Here is a 22,209-nt window from a genome sequence, read left to right as displayed (position 1 = left end):
AGAGCCACGGCTGCAGCTAGTGGGCTCTGCCAGATCCCAGCCCGGCCGCTTGGACGGGGGTACCTGCGGAGATCCCGCAGAGAGGGAAAGAAAAGGGGAAGAAAAAAAGGGAAGGAAAGGAAAAAGGATGGGGGGAGGGGAGAGGGGGGCAAGAAATTAGAAAACAAACAAGGAAAGAAAAAGAGGGGTTTCCTATTTTTATGTCCCGAAAAAAATTTAGAGTGTCCGTATAGATACATATATAAAACATATATAAATCAGGGCGGTTTAGTGATTGCCTCTTCCCTATTAAAGTGTCCCCCCCTCGCCTCCTCTTTCTTCAGTTTCCTTCTCAGAGCTGCTCCCAGCCCTATGGCTCCTCGCATTGTCCCCAATTTCATCCGTCCCGTCTCAAAAGAGGGGTACAGGAGGGGGCCGGGAGCAGCTCAGTGATTTAACGCAGGGAGATTATCGGGGAGAGGAAAACTTCAGGGCGTGCTGTTAAGCAGGGAGTAGGGAGGGGGACACAGGTTCCCTCCCCTATGCCTTACAGACCCCCATCACCCCCCACCCCCGGGTTCAACCCTCCTCCCTCCGGCAGCATCCCGTCCGCTCCCAGAGATTTAATTAGGCGTTTACACCTCGGCTTGGAGTAAATGACTGGTAAGAAGTGTTGGTGAAGGTGGAAGGGGGGGGATGGAGAGGGGGGTTAGAGGGGGAAAGGCAAAGGGGGGTGGTGGGGGGGAATCTATCAGCTGCCCCGTTTTGATTGACAGGATGGAGGACCATTGAAAATCCTGCTGGGTAGCTCCCGGGTCGTTCTGAAGCTCCTTTTAAAAATCCTTCTTCAATGCTGCCTCCCGGTAGATGGCAGCTCCGCCGGGCGCGGAAGCAACGCGGAGGCAACGCGGACGGATGGAGTAGGGAGGGTCGGGGCGCAGAGCCGCGCCCGCTCCCCACGCGTGTCCCCGCTCCCACTGCGGGCGGAGAGGCTTCGCCGCCGCCCCAGGTAGGATCCCAGCACCCACCCGAGTGGGTTCCGTGGGGGAAGTAAGGAGAGTTTTAGGGGTGGCTGAGTGGGATGGAGGGAAGTTCCTCTGTGGGAGAGTTCGCGGGGACGCGGGCACGGCGAGAAGGGGAAGCACAGCACAGATCCCATTCCTTGCGGTGCACGTTTTCTTTCTCTTTTTGTTTTCTTCTATTTGGAGCGTATCGTGCGTTCTTAAATAATAATAATAATATTAAAAAAAGGTTAAAAACCCAACTCTAGACGTAGGGCCGCTGTGCGGTCGGGGACGGCGGCGATGGGCGTTTTGGCAGCCGGGGAGGTACGGGTGGGGGCTGCGCATCCTGCATTTGCCACGATCCGGGTGAGAGCAACTTTCTTCCATTTACACAACGATGTTTTAATAAACGGCTCAGCCGCCGGGTGGGGAAACCATCGGTGAGTGAGAGAGAGCCGGGACGGAGCGCTGCGTCCCGACATGGGATGGGGGTGGGGGGCAACGGGGTTCTTGCCGGTGCCGCTGAAGTTAAGTAAAGAGGGGGCAGCGTCGAAATTCCGCAGTGCTACGGTATGTTTCTATGGGAAATCACCCCCCCCCAAATCCCTCAAGGTTGGGCACTGGCCCCCAAAGATCTGGGGAGGTTACTTTCCTCACTCTCACTCTTAGAGGTACATAAACCCCGACCCCGCGCTGTCACGCTGGGTTGATGAATGAAGGGCTCCGCAGTCGAAACCTATTTACACCTCCATTACGGGGCTGACCAAACGGGGAGCAGCATGCATATTTTTACTGCCTGAGATCTCATACATCTCCGCCAAAGCCGCCCCTCGGGCCACGGGAGAACGGCTCGGGAGGGGGGGAGGGAAAGAAGTCCGCGATAGGAGAGGCTGAAGGGACACCGGGACCGCGGCTACCGTGACAGGGACACGTAGAGGTCGAAGGGACCTCACCGGAGTGGGGGGTCCCTCCCGGAGGATGGATGGCTCCATCCTGCAGGCAAAACGAAGCGCTCCAGGAAAAGCGCTCTGAGAAGTCCGTTTTCCGAGGGAGATGCGCTTTAACCCCGAGGTTTGCCGCGACAGCCTTTATTATAATAATTATTATTATTTGTATTTTCCTTTTTTTTTTACTTTCCATGGAAGTGCCCCGCCCGGAGCCTTGTGCCCCCCCGCCCCCTGAACGCTCCTCCGCTGCTGTTCGCATTGATTTCCAGGCGGACGCGCAGTTCGGAGGCATCCCCTCGAGCTTTAGCGCGACCCGGCTCAGCGCATCCCGGCCCAAATCCCCGTTATCCTCCGGGATCGTCTCGGTCTCAACCCGCCCGACAGCCCAAAGGGGGAAAATCCTCTTTATCCTTATGGGATGCGGGCCCTGTTCGGCCCCCTTCCGAAAAGAGCAGCCAAAGCGTTGGAGCGCGGAGGGCTCAGCCCCGCAGCTCTCATCCCGCTGTTGTGGGGCTCCGGCGGGTCGGACTCAGGCTGTGTTCAGTGCCGGGGGGAGGAAAAAAAAAAAAATAAGAAAGAAAAGAAGAAATCTTCTGCTCTCGGCCCCATCCCGTCCCCTCCGGCGGCCCCCTCCAGTTCCACTTGGTTAGCTCAAGTTTTCCATGTAAATGACAGTAATAAATATCTAATCATGTCCCGCAGCCATCGGCGGCTCGCCGAGCAGCCGGCATTAATGAGACATCCCGGGGACTTGGGGCATGGGGGTGGGGGAAGAAGAAAGAGAAGAAAATTAGCGAGGAGCAAAGTTTTTTTTTTTCCGCTCGCCTTTAAAAGGGCGTCAAACGCAGAGCTGCTCCGGGTCGGGGTGGTGGGGGGAGGCTACAGTGCTTCCTTCTTCCTCCATAGCCATCGCACCTGCGGGTCCCACCGGGACTCAACCCCGTCCCCTCCGATTAACTCTTTGCAATTAACCCACCCAGCCCTGCCCCAACCCCTCGAGGCTGCGTGCACCCCTCCCCGCAACCCTCGGACAATGAATGAGGCTGCGGTGAGCGCTTCGTGTTGCTGGGGGATTGGGGGTGGAGGGGTGGGTATGGAGAGAAGTTAAGGCTGAAATTAAACCGTGAGAGTTGGATTTGTTCTCCTAACGCTAAACAAATGGAGTGATTACCTTCTTTCCAAACGCATCAGTCATACTACATTAAGTAGCAGAGAGCTAATTATCCCAATTAGGAGGCTGATTTATAATTAATGGCTTGGACCAAGTGATAATTGGATGTTAATGGATAACAGTTTTGTCTGCAGTCGCCTCCCGCTTCCCCCAAAGGCAGAGCTGGAGGGGCTTTTCTCTCCTTACACCTCTGCCCTGCAGCACAAAGCAAATGAGGGGGGAAATCTGCTCCCGGCAGAGGCCACGTTCCGGGTCTCGCTGAGCAGTGTCTGTAGGGTGACCACTAAACATCCTTTTCCCCACCTTTTCGAGCCATTCCTGCCTTTTTTCATCCAATTTCCGAGACCTGGGCAACTCGCTTAGGCTGGGTTGTCCCATGTCCCCGTGTGCGACAGCCTTTTGGCTTTTGGATGGTGTTTCTAAGCTCAGTTTTTCCATTTAGGTACATAACAGAGAGCAGAAAATTCCTGAACGACTGTGAGCAGCTTCAACTCAGCTACCCCGCAGCTGATGAGTGGCTGCATTAAGTTTCACCAATGTATTCAATGCAAACGTGTATCCAAAGTTGTTGTACGGAAGCAGGTAGAGTGGCTTGCCAGATTTTCCTGGTAATTTAAACATAACTCAATAGGCAGTTGGGATGTTCTCTGTGTTGCTGCTGCTTCTACCTGCACCAAAGGAGCAGAGCAGATCTTGCTTGTCAGGGAGAAGCAATGTAGTCATGGGATGAGTGAATACAGAGAGTTTTGATCCTTGTGCCGTGAATTTCTCCTTTAAAAGAAGTTCTGCTGAGAAAAGAGGGCATCCTAAAGAAAGGAAGTGAGAAGGAGCAGGGCATCTCTCCTCTGTGTCATCCCCATTGCCAGCTCTGCCAAAGCAGAGATGCTGCAGGAAAGGTGTGGGACGTAGCTCCCATGATGTGATGTGGTTATTGATGTGGTAGGGCAATGCTTCAGCTTGAAGCAACGTGTTCTAAGGCTGCAGGTACATTCGGTTGGAGAATTCTCAGGGGTATCCCAAACCCAGCTCATTGATGGATGTCAGCTGAGATTCAGTGCTGAGTTCCAGTCCCTGCATCAGAACAGAAACACAGCTTTATTTGACAAAAGCATTAAGTGAAAAACATTAAGAAGACGCAAAGCCAGAATTTTCTTATTCTACAGAGCTACTGATAATTGCCTTACTTTAGGGTAACACATTGAAACATGCCTGTTGCAACATGTGCAAAACATTGAGATGCAGCTACATACGTATCAGTATTAATTCACAGTGCAACAGGACTGCTCAAAACCTTTAGCCTTTTGCGTCCAGCCCACACCAGCACAAAAGCTTCTGGGATTGATTATTTCTTATTTCTCTTGACTCCACTGGGTTTGGGATCAGGCCTTTCATTTATGGGTTCCAAAGCACAGCCACAGCCCGTGGGAAGGATAAGGTCCCCTAAGGAGGGAGGGAGTGGGAATAGGGCTGAGCAGTGCTTGCAGCCAGGGCTGTGGGTGGGCCACGGCACAGACGTGGTTTTCTCCTGGTAGCTGCTGCACGGCTCCTTAGGGAGAGATCGCAGCCAGAGCAAACACTGCTTGGGGGAAAGCTGCTTTAATCCGCCCTGATGACAACTTGCAAAGTGTTTTATGGGGAGAGGGTGCTTGGGCGTTCAGCTGCTCTGCCTGTCCTGTGGGCTCAGATCACCTGCTGGTGGCCAAAGCGCATCGCTTACCTTGGCAGCTGTGCTCATCTTGATGTGTGCAGCCAAGCACTTACGGGATGGGGTGAGTCATGGTGCCTGCAGCTCCCCCCAGCTCCCATCAGTGGTTCCAAGGGGTCACATCTCCCTCCAGCTCATGCGAAGTCCTGGTGTAGAAGTAGAGGTTTTTTAAGTGGAAGGAGGAATATTGGTGTTGTTATTCTTGTAAAGGAGGAAAACTTGAAACATCTGCCTTGTTCTTTTAAGGTATTAAAAATGGCCTGGAATTGCGTGACTTGCTGGGGCTTCCTTTCAAGATTATTATTATCACAGAATCACTGAGGTTGGAAAAGACTGCAAAGATCATCTAGTCTAACCACCAAACCATCACCACCACTAGCACCAAACCATATCCCTCATCATTTGACTTGTCTGTCATTTTGCCTTATAGCCAACCTTGCAGCTGGAAAAGCATCTAGAAAACTCATTTCTTGTGCCAAATGGGGCAAACTCTTACAATAAAGCACAAACCTGCTGCATATCACAAAGGTGTGGTGCTCATCTGCTCTCAGTTTAACACCCAGAACCTGGGGGTCAGTGGATGAGCAGTGATGTTAGGTGCTTGTCCCTGTCCTCTGCCTGGAGAGAGAGCAGAGGGGACACAGTTAGTGTCCCTCACCTCATGATGGGTAGGAACCTCCAGGGGCTGCCCCTGGTGCTGCCAGGAGTCCTGAAGGCACCTTGGGATCTCTGAGTCTTCCTTGTTATCAGGTTTGGAGAATCAACTTTAAGACAAACAAAATGGTGCTTCTTGAGCAAAGCCATTTTCATGACAGCGAGAGGAAGAGCCGAGCCAGACAACCCACATACAAATACAACTGAGCCAGAAACATGCTTGTTTTGGAAGGGGCAAGGGGGAAAGGACTTTTTTTTCCCCTATACAAACAGCCAAGTCAAACACTTCAATCTGTTGGTGAATTCAGCATCCTCAGGGTTACCCCACAGGGCAGGTTGGAGGCAGGGATGGGCTGAGAGGTGCGAGTCGTGCTGTCCATTGGAGCCCAGCTCAGTGTGATATTGATATCTATGGGTACAGCACAGGGCTGTGTGTGCTCCCATCCTCAGCACCGGGTGGGCTGCAGAGTTCAAGTCTCACCACAGCGCTCATCAGAGAAAATCTGCCTAAAAATGTGGTTTTAAGTTTTTTGTTGTTGATTGAGATGGAAGCAGAATGAAATCCTGGAAGTAGAGACGTTTGTATCGTGAGCTTATTTACCCAGGAAAATGTTTATGTTTCAACACGAAATACAGGATCTCTTATTGAGGGTCGAATCCCTCCAAGGGAACCGATCTGCAAGCACTGATTTTCACCTGCATAGCACTGTGAGCACCATGGTGATGTTTAGCAGTCCCAGCCTTGTCTCTGCACTGCACATCGTTGGGGACCAAGCCTTAAAAGCCGTGCCTGACTCAAAAAATAGGTTAAGTGAGTGTGTTTCTTTTTTATTTTATTCTATTTTATTTTTGACTGGGAGAGGCTGCCCTCAAAGCAAGCAAAGACCCTGGATATTCCTTAGCCAGGATCTGTCTTATCAATCACTTGGTGCTGATATCTGAGGAGGGGGGAAGGCAATTTCCCAAAAGCCTTAAATAAAAATCACAGTGACCAACGAGTGTTCCTGCTGCAGCCAGGCTCGGCACTCAGCCGCTCACATCACCATGTCCTGTGAGCCTTAAAACTTCCCCATCCCAGCAGGATGCTCTCAGGTTTGCCTTTGAAAACCTACAAACCTAATAACTCCAGTTCTGCTTTCACTGGTCTGTGGCTTGTCCAGACAGACCAGGTGTAATTAAGATCTCACTCTGTGCTTAGAAATTAAAGGTGGTTCAATCCCAGAATTTGAACAGATGTAAAAAATATCATCAGTACTTTAGAAATGGGGAATCTTGATATTATTTTTTTCTATTTTTTGAGAGCTGTTTCTTGATTTCAGCCCTTTGTTTAGGGTGGTTTTATGGTGCATGTTGGTCTCAGACTTGACGTTTGAATGGGAAAATATGATGTGTTGCAGTATTGGAAATTATTTATATTTCATCCCCTACAAAGGTGAGATTACTGAATGTCTGAGGGAACGACCTCATGTGAGGCACAAAACTGATTTATGGCAGGCTGGTTATTATCTTACATGATTTTGGACCTTTGTACAAAGATTTAGGGATATAAAAAAAAACAAGATTGAAGAAAACCTCTTGCAAGGACCATTTGTTCAGAACCTCGTAGGCATGTAACTCATTTAGCACCAAGTACATATAAAACATCTGTCCGCCTATGGATGGAGCCTCTTTCCCTGTGCTGTCAGATACGCAGGGGCAGAGATTTGTTATCCATCTTGCTGATTTGAAGTGTTTCTGAGTAAGGACTCGGAGCGTGAAATCACAAAGCAGAGCAGCCCTCGGAGGGGGGGAATATTTTGTTGTGACTTCGGTTTTGATGAGGCTTATTGCCAGCAGTAATAAAGGGGACACTGTCAGCACAAACCGCTTTCTGTTCTCCCCTGTTAATAGTGACCAGATTCCTGTGCTTGGCAAAGCGAATGCAAGCAGGAATTCGCACTGACCGAGCAGATTTGCTGGGCTGCAAGACTGCAACTTTGCTTTTACATGGCATTGTTGCTCCCATATTGCTGTCAGGATCCCAAATGCCAACAACAAGCCGTAGGTCCCCAGTAAGCACCAGGCTATTTTTCCATATCTTTACATATTTTTTCTTGTTTGATCTTCCCCAGTGTTTTTCCCATTCCCAAGCAGTGTCTTGCTTCCTGGCACAGACCTGATGCAGAGCATCTCTGGCTCTTCTTTTTTCTTCAGAAATGAAGGATGGTGTTGAAATCCACTTCCACCAATGAGCTGTCAAAATCCAGATGTCACTTGTTTAGTGCAGTTTATCCCTTTCTATATAAAGAAGCCCTTATACACTCCACTGCTCCCCAGTTTTTGGAAAGATGTAATGAAATGAGAACACCCCGCAGTGTCCACCAGCTAAATGAGGACTTTGACATCCTATTCCTGACCCCTCCAAGAAAATTTTTGTCTTCTTTATCATATAGTCAAAGAATCATCTGAGTTGGAGGGAGCCCTTAAAAGCCATCATATCCAACTCCCCTGCAATGAACAGGGACACCTATAGCTCCATCAGGTGCACAGAGCCCTGTCCAGCCTGACCTTGGGTGTCTCCCAGGATGGGGCTCCCACCACCTCGCTGGGCAACCTGTGCCTCGTAGGTTTTATTGCCCCATTCTTCATGAAGGCTTCTGAGGATCCTGTGTAGGTCTGTCAGTTTAGAAACCTAGATTAGCTCAGATTAGAAGGGACATCAAGATCATCCATTTCCAACTCATCTGCTACAGGGAGAGTTGAAGTTTAGTCTCTGTTTCTTGAGCTTGGGATGGCTCGGTATCGGGAAGAGCCAATTGCAGAGAAAAATGAAAATGACCCAAAGCCCTGGCAAAGCATTTGAAGTAGAGGTATTTATTCTAGGATAACACACAGAAGCATAAGCACTGTGCTGGTTTGGCATTACTCTTCTCTTACAGCCAAGCTGCCATGGACGTCCTCACTCAGCACAGCGCAGCATGGGGACGGCGCTGCGGCATTGATGTGAGCTCTGAGGCCAGTTCCGTGACACTTGGGCTGCAGCAATCGATACATTTCTGACCTAACGAGTTTTGTCAGTTGTGTATTTTTGTTGAATGCCTCACATGCAGCTGGCGTGCAAAGCCAGAGACTGACTGGTGACATATTGATGGGAGAGTGAAGGGGTGAATGAGAGAGGAGCAAGCAGAAAATGTCCCTCAACCGAATATCTGAGTGAAATTAGTACAGCTCTAGGTCTTATTTGTTATTATTATTATTGTTATTATTATTATTATTATTTTCCTCTGCACTTTGCAGAATACTTCAATATCTAGTTTTAAGATTGTTCTATTCTTTTCAGACTGTTTCAACTCAGTGCATGCAGAAACACAGGTCAAAAGGAACAGGAGTTTTCACCTGTTTTTTTCCTCTTTGTATTTTGTTTCAGGACATAATGATTTGCCTTAATATGGTTAAATAGGGGATTTTCAAGTGTTTTATACAAATTGAGAAGTCAAAGTCACTGTGTTTGACAATACTGACTTTCAGAGGAAAATTTCCCCTATATGCTACATTAAGTGCAAAAAATCACACCACTCATGCTATGAATTCATGAGAATTTGAGGCTTCTGGGGCTAATGTTGGGAAGGGAATAGTGGGAGTGCTCAAGGATAGCAGAGTTCTCATCACCAGTCATAAATCTGCACATTGCTTTGCATCAAATTAAGCAGCAGTAGCAGAGGAGTTTTTTGGGACTGGGCTGGTAATGTTGGGCTTAAAAGGAGAGGAGCAGGGAGCTTCTCCTACAACATAAGGTGAAATGCAATATGCAGGTGGCTGCGCTCAGCCTCCTCCCAGGCTCTCCAACCAGCCAGACACATAAAAGATGCATTTGCAGATTCTGGAAATTAAAGCCATCTATACAGCCAGTGGGGAGGGATCAGCTTATTTGGTTGCTTAATGAAATATAAAGATTATTTTAACCAGTGTAAGCACTATTCGACAGCTTGTGAAACACAGCGGTGGCTTGATGAATGGCTTTCTCCATTAAAAAAAATTGCTGTATGATGTCTTTTAAATATTTAATTTATTGAGGTTGGAGCTTGCTCGGAGCTGACGGTTAAATGGGAGCTGTTTTCTATCTCAGTTAACGTTGCCTATGAGTTCAAATTGTATCACACAGTAAGCGTATGATATAGAACCATAGAATCATTAAGGCTAGAAAAGACCTTTAAGATTATCTAGTCCAATTGTCCACGTACCACCAGTGCTGCCCACTAAACTAATATTCCTTAGTACTCATCTCCATGTTTCTTGAACATCTCCAGGGACTGTGACTCAACCACCTACCTGGGCAGCCTGTGCCAATGCATTGCCACTCTTCCAGATAAGTGTTTCCTAATATCCAACCTGAACATTCTCTGGCGCAACCTGAGGCCATTCCCCCTTGTCCTATCACTCTTACCTGGGAGAAGAGGTTGACCCCCATCTCACCACAACCTCCTTTCCAGTAGTTGTAGGGGGCAATAAACTCTCCCCTGAGCCTGCTCTTCTACAGCCTGAACAATCCCAGTTCTCTCAGCCGTTCCTCATAAGACTTGTGCTCCATCCCCCTCACCAGCTTTGTTGCCCTTCTCTGGATGCTCTCCTAAAATGGCAGGAGTCAGGCTACCTCCCTCTAATGATCCAATGATCAGTGGTCAGAACTGTTTTCTAAGAGGTGTAAATGGTGTAGCTACAGATTTATTTTCCTTTACACTACATGTTTTTTTTCTTTTTTCTTTTTCCTCCTATCGCTTGGGTTTTGTTACCAACAACCTTAAGGAAAATGGGTGGAAATAAATTACATGTGAGTAGGTTCAGATAGTCTGACATTTTAGCAATGGGTGTGTGGAACAGCACACTGTAGGCAATGATAGGAAGAAACACTCAGCTGATTCTATGATGGAGCTGGGTTGGTTCATTAAAAGCAATGATAATATGATTTTTATTATGGTACGTATGTGACAATGCTTAAAAATCCCTTCTGCATATCATGTGTAGCATACAGTCAGATATTGATCTCTAAGTTTGGTAGCCATATTGGTATTATTGGTGTTTTAGGAGCATCTGTCCCTAAACCTGGTGCCATTGCAAGTTTGGGAATTAGTTTGGGATCAGCCCTTCCAAAGATCTGGCTGCTGTTTTGCAGGTTGATGTCGCCATGCAGCACTATGGGGTGAACGGATACTCCCTGCATGCCATGAACTCACTGAGCGCCATGTACAACCTGCACCAGCAGGCAGCCCAGCAAGCACAGCACGCGCCCGACTACCGGCCCTCGGTGCACGCCCTCACCCTGGCAGAGAGATTGGCTGGTAAGAACAACCCACGGCTTCTGCCCTTCCCTGGGAAAAAGCCCTTGATTCTTACACCTTGCAGAACTCTTTCTCAGTAGGGAACACAAACTCTTGACTTGACCTGTTTTCCTGTAATTGATAGAGACCTGAACATTTACTCATACTATGATAAGGCAAAACCAACTGCTCTGCTTTTCAGCCTACCATAAGCACCCAAACCTGGCTGAGATTGTCAGAGTCTTCTGCAGTTCAAATGGCCAACAGCAGCCTCATTAGTACTCTGGTTGCTGCTTGGATGTGGTGTGGCAGACCAGATCTGACACAGGAAGCAGCAGAAGCATTGCAGTAGTATGCTGAAGCTAAAGTTATCACTTTGCTGTGGATGCAGCTCTAGAGCCCTTTCCAGAACAGACACATCTTACTTGACCAACTAAGAACTGCTCATCTGCTTTAAGCAAGCTTTGTAGCTGTCTGATTTATTGATAACAAAAAAAAAAAAAAAAAAAACCAACAAAAAACAAACAAACAAACAAAAAAAAAGGTGAACTTTCAGGACAGTTCACTCAAGTGAGTATATCATGTAGGCAAGGTGGTGAAGGTCTTGGTCTCTATCAGTAAACCACTCAAGTCTTCACAGCAGTAAATTTCCCTTATCCATCTGCTGAAGGAAATGCTAGTAGTGGCCTCCTTAAAATGATTCCTTGGTCCATTCACTGCAGTCAGCGGGATCTCTGGGAGGCTATTGGGCAGAACTGGGAGTCACTGCCTCAAAAAAAGGGATTCAGAGAGGAGAGAGGAGACTGATTCTGTCTCTATTAACTACCGGCTGCAGAGTGAGGACACGTGAGCATTTTGCTTGTCCTGATCACCCATTCTCTCATGCCCTAACCATTCCAACACGTAGGTGGGAAAGGGGAGTGGATGATCCCAAACCTACAATATTCCTCCCAGACCTTGGGTCTCAGTGTGCCCCTTTCCTAAACACAAGTATCTCACAAAAGACTTTTGTCATCACCTGTTATCTTTTATACTACATCATGGAGGACTTAATGCTTTTGACCTTAACTAGGGTGAAAGAAGAGGAAGATAAAATGATGAAATAAAAAGATCTTCTGGTATTGTTGACTGGGAGATTTAATTGGTCTTTCAACCTCTTATCTTTAAAATTAATGCCCCACCTGGAAGCCTTTCTGAATTAAATCCCGCAGCCCCCTTGTCTGCTTATCTTTGGTAGAAGAAACGCATTACATACCTATGAGCTGGTTCCTTTGCAGTTGCTTCACATTCTGTTACTTCTGAATATCTTTCAGTGCAGGGTTATAGATCTCATTTGCCTTCTAGGGACAGTCAGAATAAAGCAGCACAAAAGCAAACGACCTTAAGTCAGAAAACAGAGGTTTCTGATTGTAACTGCAAGGCCTCACCTGCAATTTATATTCTCCTTCTTACACAAAGCCTGAAAACATAGTAAAAACATTAAAATAATTGCTGGTGAGCTCTCGTTGGAGTGGCCAAACTTAATGCATGAGCTGCTGCCTCTGGGGAGCTGGTTGGTCTAACGCTGCTAACTCTGCTCTAGAAATTTGGGAGTATTACAGCCTCCAGGTAGGGTGTTAAAACAGCGTCCTTTCTCCTGCTTTCTTCTTCTTGAAACACAACTGTTAGCTCTGTAAAACATTTAGGAGTAGTTTCAGCTTCAGGTTATTGCCTCCAAAGTGGCAGCTTTTTCCAGTTTTAATTCCCCAGAGAGTTTGGATACCTTGAACACAAAGGTCTCTTGTACACACCCAGGACCATATTGCATTTGGCCGAAGCCCTTTACCCCAATCAAGTCTTCTCCAGGTTGCCAAAACCACACTGCTTTGGCAATAGCCCGGAAAGGCGCTGCAAATGCTGACCTAGAATGAAACAGCTGGAAGCTGGGAAGAGGAATGCTCGAGCAGTGCAGGGCTGATTCGCTACGCTCGTTAGCTGACATATTTGGAATCCAGCTGCGTGGTTCTAGGGCTGGCCTGACAGCAGGTTTTCTTTTACTGTTTACATTCATGCCACGATACTCATGACAAAGGCACAAACAAACAGCGTCGAGAGCCTTCATCTGGCTCCTCACGTTGATAATGATGATTTTTCTTCCTGGTAGGTTGTTTTCTAGTGTGTTTATCCCTCTCTTCTACTGGAAGTCACATTCTTAACTGAATTAAAAATGATACCAGACACCGCTAAAGCTCTTTCTGCATTTTCCTCTTTGAGAGCAAACCTCTCGCCAGACTGAGCGTTTCATTCCAGCACTGAAGCACAACATGTCCCAACTTGAGTAACGTAGGGATTTTTTTTTTCTCATTCTAAAATAACTTATTTTCGTTGATTTAAGATCTTTCTACTCCCACCAACTGTTGTGCAATAATAACGCCTGTGGTAAAATAATAAGCCCTTAAACGTGGGCCTCAGATTTTCCCCAGCCTGAATTTCTTCTCTGCCCTCAATTTTGTGAGCGCAGTTTGCAGTGTCAAAGCCTCTGAGCAGCTTCTCTACCAAGAAGGGCTCAGCACATGAGCTCGGCTTGCCATCAGCAGAGCTGGGTTGGGTTCCTGGCTGCCTTTTCTACCCCAGATGCTGGAGTGTGTCCATGCTCAGTAAAGCACGTGCTTTCAAGCTAAACACAAAAGCACATGAGCTTAAGTGCTTTCCTGAAATGGAGCCCAAGACAGCTTTCTAGTGTCATGCCTTGAAGACTACAATGAGCAACACACAAGACACTACAGAATAGCGAGCTCAGCCTGGTTTCTGGGAAGGCGCATATCTTCTAGTGCAGCTACAGCCACAAAACAGGCTTGGAAAAGCTGAGTTGGAGCTGCATGGACTCTCCCCACTGATCAGCACACCACGTCATGGCAGCACTGAAGCCTATCACTGACACTGGCTTATTTCAATCAAATTTAGTTCAGGTGTCTCAATAGTTCCCACACCTATTATAGAAATAGTTTTCAGCTCCAGAAGAAGCTTCCTAGTCCTAGGTTTTACCTCCACAGACACCTCAGCTAACCAGTAAAAAGCATGCATGAGTTTTATTACATCCAGAGCCCACGAAAACACCACTGTATTGACTCATCTGGTGTTAGCAAGTGCTTCATTCAACTGTCAGCATACAAATTCCAATAATTAAATTGGCCACTTTTCTTGTCTTCCAACGGCTGTACATTTCAAGACATCATTTTGGAGGCACGTTATGGATCCCAGCATCGCAAACAAAGGCGAAGTCGCACAGCCTTCACTGCCCAACAGCTGGAGGCACTGGAGAAGACCTTCCAGAAGACACACTATCCAGATGTAGTGATGAGAGAGCGGCTGGCTATGTGCACAAATCTGCCTGAAGCCAGAGTTCAGGTACTGCTGTTACGTGGGTTTGTGAGTGGGGATGATTAAATGAATGTGTTGGGGTTACAGAATTATAATATTGTTTGAGCTTGAAGGAACCTTTAAAGGCCATCTTGTCCAACTCCCATGCAATGAACAGGGACACCTACAGTTCCATCAGGTGCTCAGAGTCTGGTCCAGTCTGATCTTGAGTATCACCAAGGATGGGGCATCCAACACCTCTCTGGGCAGCTTGCACCAGTGCCTCACTACCCTAATTGTAAAACCCTTTATCTTTATATCCAATCTAACTCTCCCCTCTTTTAGATATAAACCATTTCCCCTTGTCCTGTCACAATGGACCCAGAGGGTTGATGAGCTCTCTTGGTCTTTCAAGATATTCCCAGTGTAACTAAAGATTTTGTGGCAGGTAAAATTATCAGTGAAGGGAGAGAAAAAAACAACCAAACACAAAAAAAGAGCCCCAACTCCTAAACCATTCAGCTGAAGTCACAACATATGCTAAAGAAATTCTGAACCCACAGCGTCTTTTTTTAATTTAGGGTTGTCTGAAGCACACACTGGTTTTCATCTGTTCTTTCACATTTCTTTGGGGGAAATTTTAGAAACATCAACAGAAGTCTACTTATTTATTTATTTGCAAGGCTTTTCTGGCGTTCTCAGAGGAGCAGAAACCCAAGTAATTCCATCTGCTCTTTTCCACCAGTGTCAATAATTGTAACATCTCAGGCCAAGGTTTGATTTTTTCATTTTTTTTCATTTTTTTTTCAAGTTTTTACTTGTGCAACTTGCTTCTTAACCTGCTGGTGGGGCGGTTCTTGCATTGTTGGGCTTTAAAAGCAAGCTTTTCAGTGGGGACAAACAGTGGAAAAAGATAATTATTTTATATAAAAATCAAGCTATTTTGACCTTCATCATTTCTGTTTCTTCATTTAACTAACCAAAAAACCCCACTAACAATACTTACAAATATACTTCTTTCAATCCATGTCTCCTTCTTCTAGATAAGGAAAGACAGATTCTCCCTCCCCTTCCCTAGATTCATTTCCAATATACCAGCCTATACCTGTAATGACTTATGATTATAATGATTTACTTTAACTATCTCTTCTGTAGTTTTGATGCACTCAGAATGACTTTGTCAATCACCATTCAGAACACTTTCCAGTGTAGTACAATCAAACAAAACTATCAGTCATTCTGATTGGATGCAACAACCTGATTAATTTAGACAAAACAAAACAAAACAATGAGGTGTCTTAAAGAACAAACATATGACTGATGTTTTTAGATATATTTATTGTGCTACTCATAGAAATTCTAACAAAAGGTTAAAACACAACAAAGTGGAATGAGGTTTGGGCACAGCGGTACCGCAGTATTTCATACATGGGCGTCTCCTGAAGTTGCCCTACTGAATGATGCTGAATTTGGCATTGTGGGTGATTTTCACCATTTTTCCCCTTTTTCATTTGTGACATTGAAGGTTTGGTTCAAGAACCGAAGGGCCAAATTCCGGAAGAAGCAGCGTAGCCTGCAGAAGGAGCAGCTGCAGAAGCAGAAGGACTGTGAAGGCAGCCATAGTGAGGGGAAGACAGAACCGCCTGTGCTGGAGACCCAGTCCACAATACCTGACACTGAGAAGACTCAGAGCATCCCAAGTGAGGTGAGCACGGACCTCAACCTAACCCTATCAGAGCAGTCAGCCAGCGAGTCAGCACCCGAGGACCAGACTGACAGAGAGGAGGAGTTTAAGAGCACCTTGGATGAGGCTAAAGTGGACAAGAGCCCTGGTGTGGACGGCAAGGCTTTGAACTGCAAGAGAGCGAGCCCAAAAGCAGGTGAGGGGCAGAATCTTGGTGGTTACTGGGATCGGGACCTTGGTGTATCCAAAGGAGATGCTGGTGGTTGGGTATAGAGCATTACTCCCTAAGGTCTGGGTGCTTGCATGTAGGCTGCCCAGACTTGTCTTCTTGTCCCCATCGCTAAATGTGTCCTATGGAGGCTGTGATATTTATTGAAGCAGAATGGCAGAAAGAACAAAGACCTTCTGCTCAGGTTACAGCTTGGGGAGAACAGTGTCCATTAAGAGTGAGAAAGCCACAGAAAAGTTATCAACCCCATTTCTAGGAAATAAGATGCTTGGACTGGACACATGTTTTAGCCTTCCCATGCTAATACAACTCTTCTCTTTTGCAATCTTGCGGCACAAGAGAAGACCTTGCTTCAGTCTGAACCCTACTGGGTGCAGATCAGCACCCACATCCATCCTGCCAAAATAACCTCTATTCCCTCTGTCTCCTGATGCAGAGTCTCCCATCAGCGCGACTGTGACTCCTTCATCTAGCAGTGGCCTGGCTCAAACTCACTCCTACTCCTCCTCACCCCTGAGCCTCTTCCGCCTGCAGGAACAATTCCGCCAGCACATGGCAGCTACCAACAACTTGGTCCATTACTCCTCCTTTGAAATGGGGACACCGTCTGCTATGCCCTACTTGGGCATGAATGTCAACATGGCGCCTCTGAGCTCCCTGCACTGTCAGTCGTACTACCAATCTCTCTCCCACGCTCAGCAGGTCTGGTCCTCACCCATCCTGCAGGCCTCAAGCTCTCTTCCAAGCCTGAACAGTAAAACAACGAGTATTGAGAACCTAAGGCTCCGGGCAAAGCAGCATGCAGCATCCCTTGGGCTTGACACCCTACCCAACTGACTGCCAGACGGGCAACCATTGCCCATAAGAAGATGCACCAGAGGTCAGAACCAGACATATCACTCCTGGAACCCCTCCACCACCCTCATCTCTTCCTGGAGTAAGGTGCTCCCTATCAGGGAAAACTTTGCATTTACTAACGTCTTACTAGGACCACAGCTGCATCAGACATTACTACTGGCTTAGTAGTCTTCTTTAAATATTTAAGGAGGAAGGGGGAGAGGATGTGTGTTTAGATAGATGAACTGTCTCTTTGGACTGCTCTGAGTTAAGCCTGTAACATTCAGAAAGAGCCCCCTCACCTCATCCCTGCGATAATGTGCCAACTTGTGTTCTTTACACCTTTTTCTGTTGTCAGTGCATTCTTTGGGAAAACAAAGAGTCCTGCTTTGTCTTGTACATAGTTTACAATGTTGAAAGCATCAATCGCCTGTATGTTACTGCCAGTGTTACAGAACTGTGGCCTCTTTCGCTTTTATTCCCCTTTCTCTCTCAGTTTTCGTAGCTAGTCCTAAAGTCACAAATCAGCCACGCTCCCAACCTCAGCTTGCAGCTAGTTGTTCTTCTTGGGTTCAGGGTCTCAATGGTGCTTAGAGCAAAGAAAAACCATTATGCAACTCACGGCTCCACTTCTCTGCTAAAGCTGGTATTATAACAGCCAGGAAATGATGCAATGGTGAATTTCCTGTTTAAGCACTTCCAAAAAGGCAAGCATTTTTTCCTTTACTTTCTAATAGCACTTGTTCACAGACAGAGGACAAAATACTGGCCAAACACTGCTGGCTGGGGAGAAAAATGAAAGCCAAATTCACACAATTACTTTTGACTCGATTGTTTCCTCTTTGGCCTTCAGTGAAGTATAAACTCCCCTATTTACAAATTATGGGGTTTTCTTTTTGGAGAGCATTTTGGTCTAGCTTCAACAATAGAGAACAATAAAAACTTTGTATGAACTCCCACTGTGTTCATACACCATGAATTATATGGTTCCTTGACAAAACCACGATTAATGCAAGATGTTCTTAGAAATATGCTCCGATCACCAAATTCTACCCTCAAGCTGCGCAGCTTCAGACCCTGGTTAGCAAGTGAGAACGTAACAAGTGAAAAATGCTGCAGTGCTGGAGGCCAAGTGGGGTGATAAGCAGGGGCTTTCTATTCTCTGCAGCAAGGAGTGGATAACGCTTGCCAAAGGTACAATGTCCTCAAGTAACCATAACTTACCAACTCCAAAGTGATTTCAGTCCACAGTTTTGGCCTCATTTCTCTGGAGTGACCCTTCGTTTTACTAATCCACCCAGAGTGTTTTTCCTTCTTGAGAAGCAACCTCTCTGCCAACCCAAAGGTCTTTTTGTTTTTTTCCCCAAACCAAATAAATCCTTTAAACTCACTGCACCAAGCAGCAGGGAGGGAGGAAACCCAGATCTAATCTAATATTGCCTAGGACCAAAAATGCAGACTGGCTCTGTGGCAGGTGCTAGGTTGGAATCCAAAGGGTGTCAGCTGGATCTGCCACGAACATGCTGGGCTAATTCACTGCAGGCCATCATCTGGTCCCTACTTGATTTAAAGAAGAAATGTAGAGGCAACTTGTGCATAGCCTCTTGCTTTTGCCTTACTTCATACTAATGCAGAAGCCGTGGGTTGATTTACCTCTTTAAACACGAGGTGGAAAGGGTGTTTTCAACTCCAATAATGCATCTAAATCCCTTAAACTGAGACATAAGAATAGCCAAGTTTGGTTGGAAATGATGCTTTATCCCTCTTAAAATTGTAGCAAGAAAGGGAAGGGCAGCTCACTGACCGCAGAAGCTTCCAAGGTAAATGGAACACCTTCCCTAAATAGTTCTGCTCTGCCAAATGCTTCAGTTTGGGCCTTTCCTTCCTTAGTTTTACTGACTTTGTCAGATCGGGTCCCATGACCAGCAGAATTCTAAGCTTTGCCAAAACCAAATGCATTTGTAGGACGTCAATTTTTGGCTGCCACTTTCAAAGGACTCAATTAAATTAAAACCACCAAAGCACATTTACTGTCTCCAAAAAGATCCTTTGAACATCCCAGCTTTCACTTCAGTAGCACTGGGTGCCTCTCACCCAAACCAGAGACATCAGAACAAAGGTTTTGTTTTTGTCCTCTTCTTCTCTAAAAGGCCATAAGTCACCCTTTTTATTACCGGGACAAATACAGCCCTTCCATGGGATCTCTCTGCTCATCTGCCTCCATCTAATGCAGCCACATCACATTTCTTATGTTGAGATTGTTCTGAATTGGGATTAAATTAGGTAATATTTTAAAATAACAGGAAAAAACAAAACAAAACACGCTATTGCCTCAAACCTGTGTAAACCCACTGAGATATTTAGTGCTGATTTTCTTAATTTTTATTTACTTATGGCCCAAATTCACCAAAACATCCACAATGAGAGCAAGCTTACGCGTAATGCAAAAACTGATTTGGAAGTCCAAAAAGCAGGAATTCAGGCTCCCAGCCTGTATAACTTCATAAAGAATTATCTGTCAAAGCAGACCCTTTCCTGCAAATTGTTTTAATGCCTCTGGGAATTTGGAAAAAAATAGGAAAAAAAAATATAAAGAGGAACTCCCCAACCAATTCAAGGCTGTATATATTATATGCAGTGGAAAGACTGAGGGGAATGGTACTGTGTCATTCCTTTTCATGTTTCAAAAGCCTGAAAACATTATTGAGTGAAAAGGACAGATGCAAACCTCCCCGACTGCTGATGGTGAAGGTGAGCTCTGCTTGTTCCATGTCCTTTCTGAGCTATCTGGGAAAGTGAATCTGTTGATGGAGTCTCAGAAACAGAACAGAAAGAAGATTCCCTCCCCTTGCTGTCCCTGCAGAGATCTGATCCACTTCCTTTCCTTGGTGAACCAGCCATGGCTTCAGCCCTTGCTTATTGAATTTGTAAGGGTTTTAGCTATGGTCTGTGCAGAATAAGGGCCCATGAGAAAACAAGTCATGATATGCAGGGTAGGAGTTTGCAGCAAAATTTCTCCTGCTCTGCAAGAGAAGTCTTATATGTATTAATAAAATGAAAGAGGTATTTAAATGGTGCAGTAGAAATACTTGTAATGATGCTGGGAGGGGAAAAAAACCTGCTTTTTTCTCCCCTTTTTTACATTGTTTTTCTTTTTACATCAAACAAATGGAAATACCCTTTAGGTTTTACCCTTTATCCTTTGTTTCTATATGGGAACAAAGAACAATGCAAGTTTTTCCCATCAAAAATCATCATTTAATGTGCAAGTAATACAAAAATGCTCCCAAACGTAAAAATATCCCTCAACAAATGGAGCTCTCCCTGCATCTCTGTTCTCACTGAGGCATTTTGTAACAAGGAATTCTAGCAGCTCCGCATCTCTGTTACCATTGCAGCCAGCCAAGGGCAGTTGGACACAGAGGGAACTGGATCTGTTTCTGTCCCATGTGCCATACATGGTATTTCCATTGGCATGACAACTTAGAGCAACATCAGGACATTTCAGAAGAGTTCACATGAAAAGGATTAAACAAACATCTGTAGAGAGGAAATATAAATTCAAATCTACCATATTCTATTAGTTTAATTACAGTAGCTATGAAACATAACTCAATTAGGCTTAAAAAGATTCAATTACACAAATTTCCCGCTGGTTTTTACAAGCCGTGTTGATTTTTCTATCCCTCCTTCCTTACTCCTCCGTGTACCCCTTGCTGGTTTTTTACGACCTGTCCCAAAGCAATGCAGTACACCTCCTGTGTTTACCATTGAGTGAAAAAAGCTATTTCTCCAAGTAGATCTGCTTTCAATCCAGACTTATGATAGAAGGATAGGAAAAGATTGTTGCCAAAAGGAAAAATAAAAATCCAGCAAAGCATGAACAAACAAACAATAAATTATGTGTGGATTCTCACCATGTCCCAAATCAGCCCAGTGATGATGAAACATCCTTTGCTTTCCAGACCTCTCAGATGCACTGTTTCACCCCAAGCTATCCCCTGGATTATAGAGCTGCTTGAGGAAGGGATATACAAGCCAAGCTGCCAGTGTCACCTCTTTCATAAATGGATGCCTCTCTTTGATGAGAGCTCTGATTAATGCCAACACTGGTTGTGCCAATGGGACCTGTAAGTTCAGATACGTCCCAGGTCATGAAGTCTTTCTCATTTCTCATTTCAGAAGAACCAACCAAGAAGCTGCAGATGCCTTGTCCCTGAAGGTGTTGAGAGCCAGGTTGGATGGGACTCTGTGCAGTCTCATCTGGTGCCTGCTTTAGTGGTTGGCAGTCCTGTTCATAGCAGAGGGGTGGGTTTAGATGATCTTTGAGGTTCCTTTCAACCCAATCCATTCTATGATTCTATGATTGTAAAGTAAGACCCCAGCACTGCTTTGAATTGCTCCGATGCCACGGTGGAGCAATTGCACCGATTTCAAACAAAATTTAGCCCCAACATTAATTTGTAAAGAATAAAACATCTGTCATATATTAACAGAATCATATAATATATTTTTATTTTTGGAGCAGTCTGGGCTCCAGGCTAAAAGCCTTCTGCAAAACCCATAGTGCATCTGCTGCCCTACAAATGGCCAAAGCCTTTTAAAACTATGCTAGTTATTGAGCAGGTCTTTCTCATGCTGGAGAAATTTAGGTGTGTCTGTGCAAAAGAAAACTACTTCTTGGTTTCTCTTCTCATGCCAGGAGGCAATCAATCTTTTCCCAGCTTCTGACCCAAGATATACAGTTAACTCCAATGTGTAAACGTGTTTGTGTGTCAAACCTACCTTGCAAAGAAACAATGGCTTCTAAAGGAAAACAAAATGGAAAACAAAGTAATATACTGTACAGATTGCTGTAAAATTGAGCTGTAGTGTATGAACTTGTGCTTTAGAATTCACTATTGAGGAACTCAAACTTGTATCATATTTATTTATTCTGATAGGTAAAAGAAGAAAAAAAAAAAAAAGAGTTTATATTCATTTCAGAAAAGCTGCAGCATGATGCTATGTACCAATTGTGCCAGTCCTGCTTTCTGTAAAATTATTGCCTGTTTTCATACACCACTAATAAAAAGGGGGAAAAGAAAAATTTACTCTGTGCATCCTTCATTGACAGCTACCCAAGAAGACTGGCATGGGTGCAAGCAGCTCAACCTGTCAGTGGTGGCTGCAAGGGGTTTTTTAGCATGGGCCAGGCATTGGTGCCCCTGTGCACCGCTTCCACATGTCCTTGCTGGTGGTGACATGTGCCATCAGCCATCATTTGGGGAAGGCACCAAATGGCCAACCTCATGGGGATCAAGGAATCAGCATCTTGCTTTTAGAGTCCACTGCCTCCAGATGAGGTGGCAAAGAAAAATCCCCTT

General features: G+C 45.7%; 1 protein-coding gene across 1 annotated transcript; it reads left to right on the top strand.

The window, feature by feature from the left end:
• The first annotated feature begins 832 nt into the window (after nt 1–832).
• Nucleotides 833–21,988, top strand: DMBX1 (diencephalon/mesencephalon homeobox 1). The gene is made up of 5 exons (XM_015870545.2): nt 833–988; nt 10,610–10,775; nt 13,963–14,141; nt 15,619–15,973; nt 16,443–21,988. The coding sequence occupies exons 2-5, from the start codon at nt 10,622–10,624 to the stop codon at nt 16,841–16,843; spliced, it is 1,089 nt and encodes a 362-aa protein (XP_015726031.1). The 5' UTR covers nt 833–988; nt 10,610–10,621; the 3' UTR covers nt 16,844–21,988.
• The last annotated feature ends 221 nt before the right edge of the window (nt 21,989–22,209 follow it).

The sequence above is a fragment of the Coturnix japonica genome, chromosome 8 (assembly GCF_001577835.2).
Source record: "Coturnix japonica isolate 7356 chromosome 8, Coturnix japonica 2.1, whole genome shotgun sequence".
NCBI classification, from domain to species: Eukaryota; Metazoa; Chordata; class Aves; order Galliformes; family Phasianidae; genus Coturnix; species Coturnix japonica.
This window is presented reverse-complemented; position numbering and strand designations above follow the sequence as displayed.